This window comes from Panthera pardus, unplaced genomic scaffold (genome assembly GCF_024362965.1).
Source record: "Panthera pardus isolate Hobbes unplaced genomic scaffold, ASM2436296v1 HiC_scaffold_26, whole genome shotgun sequence".
NCBI classification, from domain to species: Eukaryota; Metazoa; Chordata; class Mammalia; order Carnivora; family Felidae; genus Panthera; species Panthera pardus.
The window spans coordinates 32,406,201-32,423,179 of NW_026526832.1; the positions used below are offsets into that span (position 1 = coordinate 32,406,201).

Genomic DNA, 16,979 nt, shown 5'->3' on the forward strand with positions numbered 1-16,979 from the left:
AACACAGAGCCTGGAGCCTGCTTTGGATCCTCTGTCTCCCTCCCTCTCAATCCCTCCCCCGCTCACTCACTGTCTCAAAAATAAACAAAAAATAAAATAAAACACTTCTTTTAAATTCTTAAAATGAATGTAGAGCGTTTGAACAGATTTTTCAACCCCTTAGTGGTTTCTAAAGTATTCCACATAGTTTTCTTTCTAAAGTACCATGCTTTTCCCTTAGGGTTCATCTCCACAGATCTAGGGGGACAATGGAGGAGGTTCCAGAAAGGTCTAACATCTGCACTGTCCATCACGACAGCCACAAGCCACACGTGGCTACCTAGCGCTTGAAATAGGACGCGTCCCAACTGAGATGGTCCACACATGTGAAATTCACGATGATCTTACACATTGCGAAATACCTCGTCAATAACTTTCTGAAAACTAGTTATTTGATGATGTTTTGGATATGCTGGGTCAAAGGAAATATACAAAAAGTAACTTCATCAGTTTCTTTTAACCTTTTAAGGATGGCTCCTAGATTATTATAAATGACATTCGGAGCTGGCCTTATGCTTCTATTGCACGGGGCTGGTCTGCAGACAGACCCCCACAGGGACGCCTCACAGGCCCCCCAGCCCCACCCTGGTGACTAACACTCACTGTCACGATCCTGGCTGGAAACCAGGTATGGGACACATCTATTTTTCTGTGACTTCGACCCCAGTGCATGCTGCTGACCGTGCTGTGGCATCAGCAAGGTCACTCTAGTCAAACTTGAACCAGGAGTGTGTTTCGCAGACTCTGGAAGGCAGGGAGGCAGGAAGCCTTTGTGACAGGGGCTCCTACACTTTCACTAGAAACGAGAAGTACCTCCAACACATTAGGAACAAGAACGATCCAAGGAAGCCATCAGTTCGCACATTTGAGACTTTTTTCCCCCAGTGGCCCTCCCTCCACCGTGAAATTTCAGCCCCATGGCCAGACTGTGCAACTGCTTATGTGCTGTGGCCCTTCAGAGGCCACGAGCCGTTATAACATCTAAGAAGTCTTTGCTGCCCAGGAGCCAATTTTTTGGTCTCAGTGGGGGTGAGACCATCCCTGCTGAGGACACACGGTTTCCATCTGTCCCCTCCCCAGTTCTTCTGAAAAGTGCTCAGACGGGCTCACGTGCTCTCTGAGTTGGCACTGACAGAAGTCTCTGGAGTCTTCGGGAGGGCAACCTGCACAGGGAGCAGGTCTGGTCCTCCAAGTTTATACCGGATTCTAGGGTGACTTCAGACTTCTTCTCAGGGAAATAAATATCCTTGAATTCGGCAGAAGGCATTAAGCATGCGGACAGGGCATCATTCTAACATCCCAGAACCACCTCGGGGGCTCCTGGAGCGACAGCTGTGCTCCTGAACCTTATCTGAGTGAGAGCTAAGTGTCAGGAAAGGCTGTCACCTGTTCTCTCCCACTGACACATAGCACTGAGTAACTTACGTGGTCTTTCCTTCAACGTCACCTATGGGGACCCCAGAGCCACGATGGCAGTTTGACTGGGATATCAGATAGAAGTTGATGGTCTGCCCATGGCCTTTTTCGGTCCTGATCCGTACCTCCTACTCTAAACTGCATTTTTTCACTGTTTACGTCTACTTCACTCTTTTATTAAACACACCTCCTATAACTGACTTCAAATCCTCTGGACGAGGGTGCGCGAATGCACACGCTTTCCCCCAGCAACCTACCTTGCGCTGGGGGACCACTCTCTATCAGAATTAGGGTACGATGCTGACTGAGGGTAAGTCACGATGGGGGAAGGGTTTTCCTTAGAAACCTCTTCTTGGAATGCAGATAGATCATTAGGGAGAGTTCTGGAGGAAAAAAAGAAAAGACGAAAGTCAAGGAACTATAAGTGATAGATTCACACTAAAGGCAAGTTTCCATTTCATACCGATTATCTCTAAATTGTTTATGGAGTAACATGACCTCCTTCTACCACCCGGGTATACTGCGGGCAGTAGAGAGGGAAAAAGTGAGACAGAGACACATATAAATGTGTCTCGTGCGTTGGCCGAATTGCAAATGTAAAGTGACTGTATTCAAGCACCTGGACTGACGGACGTGTGTGATGGTTACACAGCCTGCTGTATACACTGTGACACCAAAACGAGACCCAGGAGGCTGTCAAGGTCTCGCTGTGCACGGGTGGGGCTGCCGAATAACTGAATGGCCACACACGGATGATGCTTCATCCAGCAGAACAAATACGTGATAGAGACCAAAGGAATCTCGTAACTGCAAAATGATTGCAGATCTGTCTCGTTTCAGGTAGAATGCCTTCCTTAAAAAAATAGGAGGCGCTATTTCACTCACGCGGAGGCCATCTGTCCGTATGTTTGCTGTTCCCTGAGGTATCTATCACCAACCAAGTTCTGGAATGAAAAGCCACACAGGCATGGCAACTATAATAAGCCCAACCATCAGTTTCTGAGCCTGCAGCAGATTAGAGGCTATAGTTAGGAAAAGGGACATTGCCAATTTGCCTGTATTTTTAGCCAAGAAAAAAAATAACGTCCTATTTTGAATAATGAAGCAGAGGGATACGCCTGATGTCCCTTATCCCTTGTTGATGCTAACAAGACACAAAAACAGTCATCAAAAATGATACCGAATGACATAAAAGTCTGAACCATCAAGCTCCCTTACAAAGGAGTTTTTCTCTTTGAAAACTGGCGGTCGTCACCAACATAGTAACACACAGAAGCACAATGTCACTGCACTGTCAAAAGCAAAGCCAAACAAGATGACCGTTAAACCTTGGGCCTAATCAAAATTGAAAACGGGGAAGTTTGTCTGGAGGGAAAACTGGCCATGTTCTACACGTACTTGTAACCTGAAGTCTATCACAGATCAGGCCCTAGCTAGAAGCCAGTCCGACTGCCAGGAACACAACCGGCGTCCAGATAAGAGGAGGCAGGTTCTGGGGTATCTGGGTGGCTCAGTTGGTTAAGTGTCCGACTCTTGATTTCGGCTCAGGTCATGATCTCACGGATCGAGCCCTGCGTAGACAGTGCAGAGCTTGCTTGGGATTCTCTCTCTCTCCCTTTCTCTCAGCGTCTCTCTCTCTCTCTCTCTCTCGCTAAATAAATTAAAAAAATAAAAAAAATAAAGAGTACACAGGTCAGGTTCTGAAACTATGGTTTGGTGCAGGAAGTATTAGTTTGCTCAGTTCTCTGTTCTTTGGCTCTGTCCTAGAGGTCGAAGTTACCAGACGAGGGAGGAGGTCTGATATTATCAGCTGCCTCAAATCTCTATGCTACTTTAAGGCTGGGTCCACAGAATTCTAAAACTCCATCTAAAATGGGGCTCCTGGGTGGCTCAGCTGGTTAAACGTCCGACTTCGGCTCAGGTCACGATCTCACGGTTCACGAGTTCAAGCCCCGTGTCGGGCTCTGTGCTGACAGCTCAGGGCCTGGAGCCTGCCTCGGATTCTGTGTCTCCTCCTCGCTCTCTGCCCCTGCCCTGCTCACGTTCTGTCTCTCTCTCAAAAACGAATTAAAAAACACTGAAAAAAAAATGTGTTTTAAACTCCATCTAAAATACATTACCATAAGAATAAGGAATTCTGGGGAAAAAAAGAGTTTGTAAGAATCATCTTAAAAAGTCAACGCGCCCAACTCGAACACAGGTCCTGCCTCTTGAGAGCACTTACCTACTACCGTCTGGCGGGTCGGCCTCCTCGTCGGAGCTCATCTCTATGGGAAACATGTCTTCGTCCTCAGATGTGTTCATGTTGTCGTCTCTTTTCAGGGTGTCCAGCTGGGACTTTCTCCTCCTTTTTCTTCTCTTCTTCACTAAAGAGCTGCTCGAAGGGGCCTCACTGGGAGGTGAGGCCTGGGCTGACGTGCTGGGGTCCAGGGTTCGGAGCCGATCTACCGAGCTCCTTTTCAGCTGGCACTCCATGTGGGCGGCTCCGTCCGACAGGATAGGGGACGTGGCCAGGTACATGGGGATCACTTCCTACGGGAAAAAATCGTTTTCAGAGTCTCATGAATTTGGGCATAAGGAGCAGGATGCTGCCAAAGGCCGGCCAGGGTCTCTGTAGGAGCCTGAGCGCCCCTGGCGAGGGCCGCGCGGGGCAGGCCGGCTGGATGCCACGTCTGGGGGGGTGCGGCGGCCAGACCTGATAGCCGACCACAAAGTCAACGAGGCATTACATGCCATTTGTACCGAATCCTGCGTTTTCCTAATTGTAACAAAGCAAGGTACTTAGTGACTTCAGGCCACCAAAAGCCGGCTGTGTTTGAAATATCTAAAGCAAAGAGGAGAAAAGGGGCTTTGAGGCATTTATATTACCCTGGGATCTGGACTCAATTTTGCATTTCAGTGTGGGTAAGTGTGTGCGTGCATGCTTGTGTGCAAAAGGGAGAAAGAATGTGTATGTATTTTTTCATACGCACTGAATTAAGATGACAGTAATTAAAAAAAAAAAAGGAAAAAAACACCTGACAGCCGCCATCCCCAAACCTGCCGACAAAGAGAGCACATCCTGGCACATAGCTGATGATTCGATACTGACTCTCTTCTTAAAAGCAAAAGGGAAAAACACACAGCCTGTCAATTTAACAGTCGTTTAACAATGATTTGGCAGTTTTTAAAAAACTGTAAAGATCACTGTATTAACGAAGGACTTATTTATTATGCGACACTCGGTAACAAGAAGTAAAGAACATACACAGGGGCGCCTGGGTGGCTCGGTCGGTTAAGCATCAGACTTCAGCTCAGGTCATGATCTCACAGCTGGTGAGTTCGAGCCCCGCCTCCAGCTCTGAGCTGACAGCCTGGAGCCCGCTTCAGATTCTGTCTCTCTCTCTCTCTCTAAGAGGTTTAGAGAACATCCGATGTGCTGCACATATACAATGAACATCTCAGGGCCGAAGCCTCGGGCTGGGAGGGGAGAGGTCATCTCAGCCAGCCGCTCAGTGGGCCAAAGTGGAAATGTGGACGGCCTTGAGATGGGGTTAAGAGCAAAGAAGGGTCCACAGGCTGGATAGGGGAGAGGCAGACTGCCGCAGGTTGAGGGGGGAGACCGCATCCTGGGGCAATCCGGAGATGAGGGACGCAGGCTTCCCGGACTGCCGGCGGCCTTCTAGGGGTCGCCAGAGGCAGGCATAAGGGGCACAACGCACTCTGGCCTCCGAAGCCCCGTCCCACCCACAGGCACCCTCAAGGCCAGCACAGCAGGCCCCCGGGTCTGCCCCTTCCACGACAGCCTCGCCCCAAACGCGTCTTCAACTCTCACAGTGTAAAATCTGTCCAGAGCTAAGGGACAACAGAAACGTAAAATGCAAGTATCCATCTGAGATGGAAAGAATCGGCAATTCCGAATTAATGCTTCTCAGAGCCTTCCCTTTGAATAGGAAGGTAAAGATTGGCAGGGACTCCCCCGTCCTGCCCCTCCTCCCAACCCCCCCCTCCCCCGCCGCCTGGGGTTATTAAGGGATGAAGGGTATGGGATGAGGACGCCGGTCCTCCTTTCATGTCACACCTTTGGGTGGGGACAGAGCCTGGGACGCTTTTCCTCTGAAACTGAAATTACGGGCATTCGCGTTAAAGCCTGGAGCTGTCCAGATCTGCTCGTTTCCCATAAAGCGGCTAGCTCCCTGTAAAGGAACTCGTCTAGGTGCATTGCACTGAGGAATCACGACAGGATCCCTCCAGGTGGCTCTCTCGATGAAGGAAAGCGTTGAAAAGTGGTCTGTCTTAGAAGAAAACGTAGCGGTAAATCGTCACGACCTCGGACTTGGCAAAGGATGCTTAGCTAGGACGCCGAAAGCAGGAGTAACAAAAGGAAACGGAAAGAGATAAACTGGATGTCATCAACATTTCAGTTTTGTGCTCCAAAGGACACCATCAAGGAAGCGAATAGGCACATATAAGGAACTCTCAACAACTCAATAATAAAAAGACCAAAACCCAAGTTAAAAAAGATCTGAGTAGACATTTCTCTAAAGAAGATATACAGGGGCACCTGGGTGGCTCGGTCGGTTAAGCGTCCGGCTCTCGGTTTCGGCTCAGGTCATGATCTCACGGTCTGTGGGTACGAGCCCTGCATCGGGCTCTGCGCGGACAGTGAGGAGCCTGCTTGGGATTCTCTCTCTTCCTCTCTCTCTGCCCCTCCCCGACTTGCGCTGTCTCCGTCTCTCTCCAAATAAATAAATAAACTTAGAAAATCGACATTAAAGGAAATATACAGACGGCCAATAAGCACGTGAAAAGATGCTCAACGTCATTAGTCATCAGGGAGATGCAAACCACATCGAGGCACCCCTCCACACCCCCCAGGGCGGCTGGAATCGGTCAGCCGGCAAGTGTTGCTGAGGATGTGGACAAATCAAGACTCTCCTGCACTTCTGGTGGGAATGTAAAACGGCGCAGAGCTTTGGACAACGGTCTGGGAGTTCCTCAAACACTAACCACGGAGTTGCTACGTGACGCAGCAAGTTTACTCCTGGGTACACACCCGAGAGAAATGATAACGTATGTCCACACGAAGGTGCAACATTACTCATCACAGCCAAAAGGTAGAAACATCCCACGTGTCCCTGAGCGCACGAAGGGATACAGAAAATGGGGGACATGGATACAACGGGCTGTTATCTTGCCAATACGGGCTACAGAATGGATGAACTCGGAACACATGCCAAGTGGACGAAGACAGGCACAAAAGACAACATGTTGTAAGACTGAATTCGTGTGAAGTCCAGAAGAGGAAAACCTATACCAGCAGAAGGCAGGGTGGTTGCTTAGAGCTCAGGCAGGAATGGGGGCTTGAGAATAGGCAGGTAACGGCTAACGGGTACAGGGTTTCTTTGTGGGGTGATGAAAATGTCCTGAAATTGACTGGTGACAGTTGCACGTACCTTACAAGAGACAATACTGAAAGCCACGGACTCGTATCCTAGAAATGGATAGATCATCTGGTACCCAAACTGTATCTTAACAGAGCTGTTAAAGTCTTTAATAAAAAATGCAAGGGAGGGGCGCCTGGGTGGCTCAGTCGGTTAAGCGTCCGACTTCGGCTCAGGTCACGATCTCGCGGTTCGTGAGTTCAAGCCCCGCGTCGGGCTCTGTGCTGACAGCTCAGAGCCTGGAGCCTGTTTCAGATTCTGTGTCTCCCTCTCTCTCTCTGACCCTCCACCATTCATGCTCTGTCTCTCTCTGTCTCAAAAATAAATAAACGTTAAAAAAAAAATTTTTTTAAAAAAATGCAAGGGATTTGGTCACTCGCTAAACAAATTAGAACAGTCAGCCCTCTGGGATTTGACACACCAGTGTCAAAGCTGTATGCTTTGGACAACAGCTTGGATGTGCTTTGGTTCCCGTCTCCTTGGACACGGTGGGCACGCGGAAGCAGGACCGGTGAGCCTTGTGTGGACATAGCACACACCCACCCGTCTGGCGCAAAAACCCCTGGTACAGGGAAACAGCCGCCCTTCTCTGCCGTGATGGTCTACACCGCCCAGCACGAGCATTACTTCGCCACAAAACTTCCGCTGCGTCCTCTAGATAAGCACTGCTCGAAATTCAAAACTAGGAAGTAACGCTGACCTCCCAGCCTTCCTTACCTGATCACTCTCAGTCTCTTGAACAAAAAACGCTTCTCCATTGTCTCCCAACTTCATGTGCAAATCCACGGATTCCCCGTTGATTTCTATGTCAACCTGAAGGAAAAACACACCCCACCGCCACAGGAAACCTCATGGGGGATGCCGTGTCTCTACATACACATATTTGAATCACATACATCCCCGAAGGATCTCACAATTCCAAACCTCAATCAATCCACCCAGACGTGCTCTCTGCCATCGGAAGTGGAGTCTATTTGCCCCCCACCCCCCACCCTGAGCCCGGGAAGGCTTGCGATTGTGCCCAGCAAGCAGAGCACAACAGAAGTGGCTCTGTGGAACTCCCGAGGCCGGGTCAGAAGAAGGCAGGGTCCACCTGGCTCCTTTCCTCTGGAGATGCTCACCCTATATCCAGCCGCCGTGTCGTGCGGCCACCCAGGCCACATGGAGAGGCCACATGTGGGCATTCTGGCCAACGCTCTCAGCTGAGAGCCCAGCCGAGGGGCCACCAGCCATGTGAGTGACCGCATCTTTGGAGCGGGTCCTCCAACTGAGGCTCCAGATGGCAGAGGGCAGAGAAACCCCAGCCTGGCCACGCTCGGTCTGAATTCCTGACTCACAGAACCCAAGAGCTTAATAAGTAGCTGGTTTTTGCCACTACGTTTTGGAGCAATTTAACACCACAGTTGGAGATAATATACTTGTCAATTCAGTGACCAGCCCCTTCCAGTGTGAAGCCATGATCCCAGAGGTCCAAAGCTCTGTGTACAGACAGAAATACGATGATTTTTCTCTGAAGAAAGAAACTGTACCCCAGGTCACCGGGTCCTACGCTCTTACCACTTTCTCTCGGGAGCGCAGGACCCCCATCTTCCCAAAGCGCACGTGGAAAGGGGAACACTGAAGGCTCCCGTTGGGTTGGCGGACGACGATGATATCAATACATCCAGACAGGGTGGCAGGATTCAAGCCCTTGTAGAGTTCCTTCACGGTGACGAACACCTGGCCCGCCAACTGCCCAACGTAATTCATGGTTTGAGTCTGGAAAACAGAGACACAAACACACACACAGACGCACAAACAATTAATTCAGAGAAGGCCATCTCTCTAGAGTCAGTCCAAACGGGCTCATGGTCACGTCAAACACATGTGTTTACACGTGTGACTTTCACAGCTTGTTCACATCATCTTGGTCCACCGGAATGAGCCCGCTATCCATCTACCCCCGACCCGGTCAGCAAGCCCACAAACCTCCACGGCAGCGGCCCCAGGAACCCCAACTGGTAGCACTGGGCTCTTCCCCTCTGGGCCTACGGTTCTTGCTTACAGCACCCTTACGGCCCCTGCCAGCCTCACTCTGTCGTCACATGTAGGTTTTACACACGAAATCTTAAGACTCTCGAGAAGAGACTGTATTTGCTACCTCTTCGTATCTATCCCGCCCCCCCCCCATGCCAAAGAGAACAGATATTCAATAATATGAGTTGAAAAAAGTGGCTGTTTTCACTTGAGAAGGAAAAACAATGACTTTTATTTAGAACAACCTCCATCCCGGTCTTGGCCTGCCTATCTGACTCTGGCCCATGACTCCAGGAGACATTCATCCGAACCACTTTGGTTTGTCTGCCCAGCTAATCAACTGAAGTCCGGTCAGCAAACACCCGGGTGTCTCCTCTACAAGGGGCCTGGTGGCGGGGACGCAGAGATAAAAAAGACCAAGTCCCTGTCCCCTGAAGGGATCCACAGGCTCATGGGGGCGACAGAAGTAAAACACAAGGAACTAGAATATGTCACTGCTATGTCTGTTCTAGGCAGACGCTAAGGGCCATGACCCAGGGAGGCGGAGGGGCCACGCCAGGGCAGGGAGGTGGGAAAGGGTGGACCAGAGCCCTGCAGGGGGTGCTGTGCCCGTGACAGAGGACATGCAGGGAAAAGATGGAGCGTTTGAGCCCCGCTGGGAGGTCCGGACGTTTCTAGGTGGCAACGCAAAGCCACCGCAGATTTGGGAACGACAAAACGATGATTCGATCCATGATTTCAAGTGAGTGTCATGATAATGACGTGCAGACTGGCCAGAAAAAGCCAGAGGCTGGAAGACTAAGTGGCGGCTGCTGATGATGGTGCAGACAAGACTCCGGCCCGAAAGGAGGCCACGAAGAGGCAGCCGGACGTGCTCGGGTCCAGGGGCCCGGCCGTGAGCTGGTGCCATATTCGGGCTCCACGGCCGCCTCAGTGCTGGTCCTCAGCGGCCCACCTGCCCACCTCGGCAAAGCCCACCCTCCGGTTCCACGGTCTGGCCCCGTCGCGTGCCCCGATGTGACTCACAGACTGGCCCACAGCCCTCGGGAGCCAACCCTGCAGCCGTCGTCTGCCATCCACTCCTCCTGGCTCTGCCTCCCCGGGCCTCGGGCTCTCAGAGGTGACTGCGCCCCCCCCCCCCACCCCCACCCGGGGTACCTGTCCTCAGGATGCAGCTCCCTTGGGGCTCCCTTCTTGCCAGCCTGCGGGTCCCTTCTTCCCCGGCTTTGCTGACCTCAAGCGAAGGCCCGGTCAAACCTGCGCTCCCCTCTCCTCTCTGTGCACTTGACCGGGCCTCCTGAGGCCACGTGGCTTCACCACCTGAGCATGGAGGGTTTGCACGTTCTGACTTCCAATCGCTGGACCCCACGACCTCACCCTCCCTCCCACCCATCACGCCCCGATTCGTCAAGGTGACCACCCGCCCTCCATGGGGGTGTGAGGGACCACGCTGAGCCCACCCATCTTCGGGTCCCTGACAATGATCCCGGCGACCACGACCTTGAGTACGCACGCCTGTCCCTGACCTGTTTGCGCAGTTCGGTTCTATGAACTTTCTCGCCCTGATGTGTCCCTGACTTAGCCCTGGGGTTTTCCTGTCACTTGGCGAAGCCAGATTGTCCCGGAGGCTAAGGACCAAGCCTTCTCTTTTCAAGTGAAAAAACCAAAAACTACCTTTCATAAGCCTCACCTCAACTCCTGTGACGTGTGGAAGTGAGAGCAGCACCCCAACCCCCCGCTTTACAAATGAGGAAACCGAGGCTCAATGCTGGCTGGCCAAACACCCTGCAGGCAGGGGGCAAACACGAACTGTTGATTTAGGGCCAACTTAGAACAGGCCAGAACCCCAACAGCAATGAACAAAACCTCCAGAGAAAAGAGCGCAAGAAGGCCCCGACTGGCTCACTGTACAATTTTAAGTGGCACCCTCTTGATCGCCACCACCCGTCTCCCCCAGAAAGAGACGAGCAGACCCTTCCGTGCACACATGCGGAGACGCGCTCGGGCCAGCCTCCCTTAGACGGGGTCTGCGTGACGCGGCCCGGCACCCACGGCTAACCCAAGTCACATGGACGCGAAAATAGAAAACGGCATGATTTCTAAATCTGTGTAGCCGTGCAAGCTAACTGACTTCGTGTAACAGGGGAGAGGGGACCGTTCCTGGAGATGAACAATGCGGAAAAAAAGGACTCCTTGGAACCTTGATACATCTTGGTTTTGTTTTAGGGTTTTTTTATTTGTTTGTTTTTTAAAGATTTTATTTATTTTTATTTTTTTCATTTTCATTTTTTTTTTTTTTTATAATTTACATCCAAATTAGTTAGCATATAGTACAACAATGATTGCAGGAGTGGATTCCTTAGTGCCCCTGACCCATTTAGCCCATCCCCCCTCCACAACCCCTCCAGCAACCCTCAGTTTGTCCTCCATATTTAAGAGTCTCTTCTGTTTTGCCCCCCTCCCTGTTTTTATATTATTTTTGTTTCCCTTCCCTTAGGTTCATCTGTTTTGTTCTCTTAAAGGGTTTTTTTTAAGGAAGCCTTATGCCCAAGGTGGGGCTCGAACTCATGACTCCGAGATCGAGAGTCGCAGGAGCCAGCCAGGGCCAAGAACCCTGATATTTCTTCTAGGGAATCATTTTACCGAAAAAAAAAAAAAAAAAAAAAACGCACCACCTCGATGTTCAATGTAGAGTTTAACATACAGGACTCACCGAGAGGGGTAAACCTCTAACTCTATAGCCAAGTGTAAGCAGCATGAACATTTTTGTACGATTTCTCTCACATGACCAGGTGCTCGAGTGATTCTCACAACAGCGCCATAGACACGAGGCCTTTCAGACAAGGAAACTTAAGGACAAGCAAAGGTGCAACGAGGCAAATGCCCAAGGTCACAGGCCTGGGTTCGGAGGCGACCTCTGATTTGGTTCTGTCAGTCCCCCTCCCTTCTCCCTGGCCCCTTCCGGCTTCATCACCCTCAGCCGTGGGCCCTGCTGGTCCCTGAGGGACAGGCGACTGCCTCCCTGCATCGAGGCCCCCAACCCGCGCCCCAGCCCCTGCCCCTGCTCATGCGGCCGGGGACCCACCGGCCAGCATGCCGTATTCCCAACAAAGAGAATGCTCGTAACTGGATGGTACTCCCACATGTCGGCATCCCAGCTCCTCATCTGTGAGACGAGGACATCTGCCTGGGTGACCTGCGAGGTCCGATGGCCTGAAGATAAAGCCTGAAAGGGCATCTTCAATAATTCAGACTAAATGGTGCTCTGCTCTCCCATCCTCAAGAACAAAGCTTCCCTCCCCCGTGTCAGCGAGCAAACTCAAGGCTGTTGTGCAGAATCTGAAGATTTCGAAGGTGGCAGGACCCTGGGTTGTTATTCCGACACCTCGTTTGACAGAAAGAAGCCCAGACACGGAAGGTGACAGGCAGCGCTCCCCGTCTCCAAGAGACGGAGCGGGACCCCGACAGCCTGATTCCTGGTCCTGCGATCTTCCCTTCGTGCGTGGTGTAATTTTCCCACCACAAACAACCGGAAGTTACTTTGCTATCTTCAGCTGCCCCTTCTATTGAATAACGTATTTGCCGATCGGAAAATATCTCCATTTGGAAGCAGGGAGCCTGTTCCATAATTCTCAGCAAATGACAGGTTCGTGGCCCCACCTGGCAATATGCTCCTCGGTGTCTACAGGGACTGTCTTAACCAACCACGGAGAATCTTTTAGGAAGGGGACTGCTTGGACGAATACTATCTGAAACACGGGAAAAACACGGGTTGGCAAGGTTGGGAAGACACTGGAATCTATGTGTGTTGTTGGTCAGAATGCGAAACGGTGCGGCGCGGTGTATGAAACAGTACAGAACACAGTTCCTCAGAACATTAAAAACAGAATTACCATATGACCCCGCCATTCCACTTCTACGTACAGATCCCCAAAAACCAAAAGCAGGGTCTCAGAGAGATTCTTGCACGCCCACGTTCCCAGACGCGTTATCTCGATGGTTCCACGAGGTGGAAACCACCCAAGTGTCCCTTGATGGATGATGAACAGATAAACAAGATGTGGTGTATACACCCAATGGGGTATTAGCCTTAGAAAGGAAGGCAATTCTGATATTCGCTACAACGTGGATACACCTTGAGGACTTCACGCTAAGTGAAATAAGCCAATCGCATAAGGTCAAATGCCTTATGTACGATTCCGCCCACATAAAGTCCCTAGAGCACGGAAATCCCTAGAAACAGGAAGTAGAAGAGTGATTATTACCCTCGGCTTCAGGGAGGAGGGAAGGGGAGTCAGTAAGAAACAAAAGCTGGAGCTGGAGGGAGGGATAGACGCGCCAACGGGGTGAAAGTCCTCATACGAAGGTTCTGAACTGCACACCTGCAAATGGCTGAGACAGTCCCGTTTTCTGTGACGTGTACGTCACCACAATTTTAAAAGGGGGTGAGCGAGAACACTGTACCAACCAGAAGTCATTTCAGGAAGATGAATAATGTTTGCCTGGACCTAGGAGGCACGGGACAGCCTTTCAGGGGAGGAGGGGGGCGCCCGGTTCACCCCCGGCTTCTGCTTGGCTGAGTGAGGGGTGCAGGCAAGTCGGGGGGCGGGGGGGGTTGGTCCATGGCTCTTTATCTCTCCTCTTCCAGGATTTCCTCTAAATAAGCGCTGGGCAAATACTGGGCGAACCCAAGAACAGACGAGCTGGACGCCAATCTCACTTCCTCGGATCTGTTCAAAGTGAAAGGGCTCAAGGAAGAAGGTAAATTGATTTCCCTCAAGATAGGAAGCCAGACCAGCCAGCCTGAGATGGACTCCGTCCCTTCACCGGCTCGTCAATCTCATTACCGTCCTCCTTCCCCACGGTCACTACCACTCCGGGTCGGGCAGCGAGGGGAACGTTTTGAAGAACAAAGCATCTTAACTACCTCAAGCATAACCCGAGTACCACCTGTAAAAACACAAAACAAAATGCTTACGCATCCAGTGGGACAGAGGGGCACGCTGGAGACACCTGCTCCTTACTCACCCCAAACCGAATCCCTGTGAAGTCTAGTGGTTTTCATCTCAAATATACATACAAATATACATATGTGTGTGTGTGTATATATATATATATATTTTTTTTTTTTTTTTTTTAAACAGGGCATCTTCTAGCTTTCCAGAAGATATTCTGAAGCTATGAAATCTTATGGGAATAACGTCTTTCCAGACAGTTTTCCCTAAATTAGAAACTACTGTGGTACTTATATTAGAGCCAAACAGATAAAACACAAAATCCAAAAGCATAGGGGCGCCTGGGTGGCTCAGTCGGTTGAGCGTCCGACTTCCGCTCAGGTCATATCTCACGGCTCATGGGTCGGGCTCTGTGCTGACAGCTCGGAGCCTGGAGCCTGGAGCCTGCTTCGGATTCTGTGTCTCCATCTCTCTCTGTCCCTCCCCCGCTCACATTTGGGGTCTCTGTCTCAAAAATAAATAAACATTAAAAAAAATTAAAGCGAAAAGACAAAAAAAAAAAACAACAACAACAATGGGTAACACCAGTTACCCCATTTCTAATGCAGAACCCAGGGCACCAGGTGGGTGAGACGCTCAGAGTAGCGCGGCCAGCAGCAGAGTGAGGGCGGGAGCCCAAGTTGAACCCCGAGACTCCCCTGCTCTCCTCCACGTAGCGCTGCTTCCCAATCTCGGTGCATGAAACCGGTATAAATGGGTGAGGCCCAGTTAAAGAAAATCGGCCGCGTGGCTTTAGAAAAACAGATCTAAATGTCACGTAATATTCAGCCCCGGTGGACAGGGTACCCAGTGCTGTATAGACGATCATAGATTGCAATTAAAGTCAGAATTACGGACAGGACTTCCCAGAGCCGGGGGGCACAGTCTGTGAGACCAGGCTTCTAAGGAAACTGGCTCATTAGAGGGACTGAGCTCACCATCAGTGGTGGTCTCACCAAAGAGTCTAAACCACCAGGTGGCAAAAACGTTGTGGAGAGAATTCAAGAATTTGATGGGGCTCTAACCTGATGATTCTGTGACCTGCTCGCGGCAACACCATGAAATCAAGTCTTCACTCCAAGCAAGAAACCAAGGGTGGGGGGGGGTAGGGGTTTGGGTTGTTTTTGTTTGTTCGTTTTGTCCCATCACAAAAACATTCCACCCAGGCAGATCACCTCTGCAGCAGCCTGACAACCCTGGGAATGAGGGGGAAAGTGCTAAAATTTACAAACAAGAAGAAATAAAGAATGAGAATTGTGGGCTCCCAGGTACATAAAGTTCATGAAGACAATGCTGCAAACAAAATTCACTGCAAATGCATTCAAATAACAGGCTCTTAAGACATTTCTTGTCCACAAACAGGCCATGACACAGGAAGGAGAAGAGTCTGAAAAACAAGGGCACTTGGGTGGCTCAATCAGTTGAGCGTCCGACTCCTGATTTCGGCTCAGGTAGGAACGGTTCCTGGGATCGAGCCCCGCGGAGGGCTCCACGTGGAGCATGGGGCCTGCTTGGGATTCTCTCTCTCCCCCGCTGCCCCTGTCTTGCTCGCATTCTCTCTCTCTCTCTCTCTCTCTCTCTAATATTAAAAAAAAAAAAGGACAAAGTCTGAGAAATAGGAACTGCTAGGAACTGCACAAAATATAGGGTCAGATGGTCGGACTTGATTGTCCCCCTGCAAAATTTGTGAGCTCTGTGCTTGGGAGTAAGGTATTAACACCACATCTCTGATGGAACCTCACCATCATGAGCATGAAACAAGATAACTTAGGAAAACCCTCTGCCATTAGAGGACAGGTGGCAAACGTGACTCATTGTCACTACCTCCCTGAGCAAGTCACTAGACCAGTCGGACTCTGCGGTTGGCTCTCAATGGGGTATTTTCGCCATTTACACCCTCTTCAGCTACCTCATCTCAGGGTCTCCTGGGAGGTAAATTCTAAGCCTTCCCCCACGGCCCTCAAGGACTAGAAGGTCAAAACACCTTTCTTTCTGTCGGAAGACTTCTCTAGCATTTTCCCCCACAGAATGATTCATCATTTCCTGGCACCAGCCTGCCCCTGACCCACTGCCCGCGCACACAGGCCAAACACGCATCGTCGTGGCAGGTGCCCAAGGAACACCTGTGGAATCTGGCTTCACGGTACATCCGGGAGCTTCGTGACTGGGAACCGACCCAGCATCAGCCTGGGGTGAAGCCTTGGGCTCCTGTTCCTCTGAGCAGCAGCAGGTTCTACCCGGACACAGAACTGCTGCTCTCAAGGGCCAACGGACACTGACAATTTAATCAGCCCCCAGCCTGCCAGCTACTTTGGCCAAAGGAGAACCACCTGAGAGGCTCCTAAATACCCAGAATGTACTGGCGACACCAGGCAAAGACAGTACAGCAGTGAACCGCCGTGGCACAAACCACAGTCCATTGTCACCTACCATGAAGGCTGGTACGCTGTCCAGACGGCGATAATAACAGAGTTTAAACTACGTATCCCTTCCTCACAATGGTGCGAAACAAGAGTTTTCCCATCTTGCAGAGAAGGAAACTGAACTGTGGAGTTTATGTATGTAAGTTGCTCTGGGTCCCGATGCAGGGAAGGGGCGGAAGGAGCATTCGAATCCAGGAGAAGTCTGTATCCGACTTTGGGACCACCCTACAAACCTCCCAAAACACTGGACAGTCGTATCTCTGTACAGAGACGCACACGCAGACTTCAAGGGACATATGCAGGAAGCTATAAGGCGCAGTAGATGCAAATATGTCCCCTTCTCCAACGGTGAGGCCAGAGCTCCCCACGGCGGTCCGTCCTAGTAGGTCACTGCCTTCTCCTAAGCTGGTGCCCGGTTGGGAGACTGGTCCGCTTGCTCCACAGATACACCTGTGCTTCCCAGTCGGTCCAGGAGCAGCAGGCCAGCCTCACCCTCTGCCATGTCCCGGGGCGGTGGCGGGGGTGGGGGGCACACAGGTGAAGCGGGAGCCCAGAAAGGGGTTCCTTCCGTTTGAGTTCAAGGAGAAAAGGGGCAAGATTTTACTGGTCAAGTCTGAATACCCACGGATAAAATCGCCCCCTCCTCCTTTTATCCTGATCCACCTTAA

The 16,979-nt window shown here is 50.9% G+C and overlaps 1 protein-coding gene across 4 annotated transcripts in view; it reads right to left on the reverse strand.

The window, feature by feature from the left end:
- Positions 1–16,979, reverse strand: part of LPIN1 (lipin 1) — a 129,292-nt gene that overhangs the window by 45,881 nt on the left and 66,432 nt on the right. For all 4 annotated transcript variants that reach the window (XM_019451692.2, XM_019451709.2, XM_019451706.2 and 1 more), the window contains 4 exons: positions 8,436–8,636; positions 7,596–7,691; positions 3,680–3,987; positions 1,713–1,838 (listed from right to left, as the gene is read on the reverse strand). In XM_019451692.2, the coding sequence (XP_019307237.2) occupies positions 1,713–1,838; positions 3,680–3,987; positions 7,596–7,691; positions 8,436–8,636 (731 nt within the window). Of the gene's footprint in view, positions 1–1,712; positions 1,839–3,679; positions 3,988–7,595; positions 7,692–8,435; positions 8,637–16,979 lie in introns of those variants that run through there.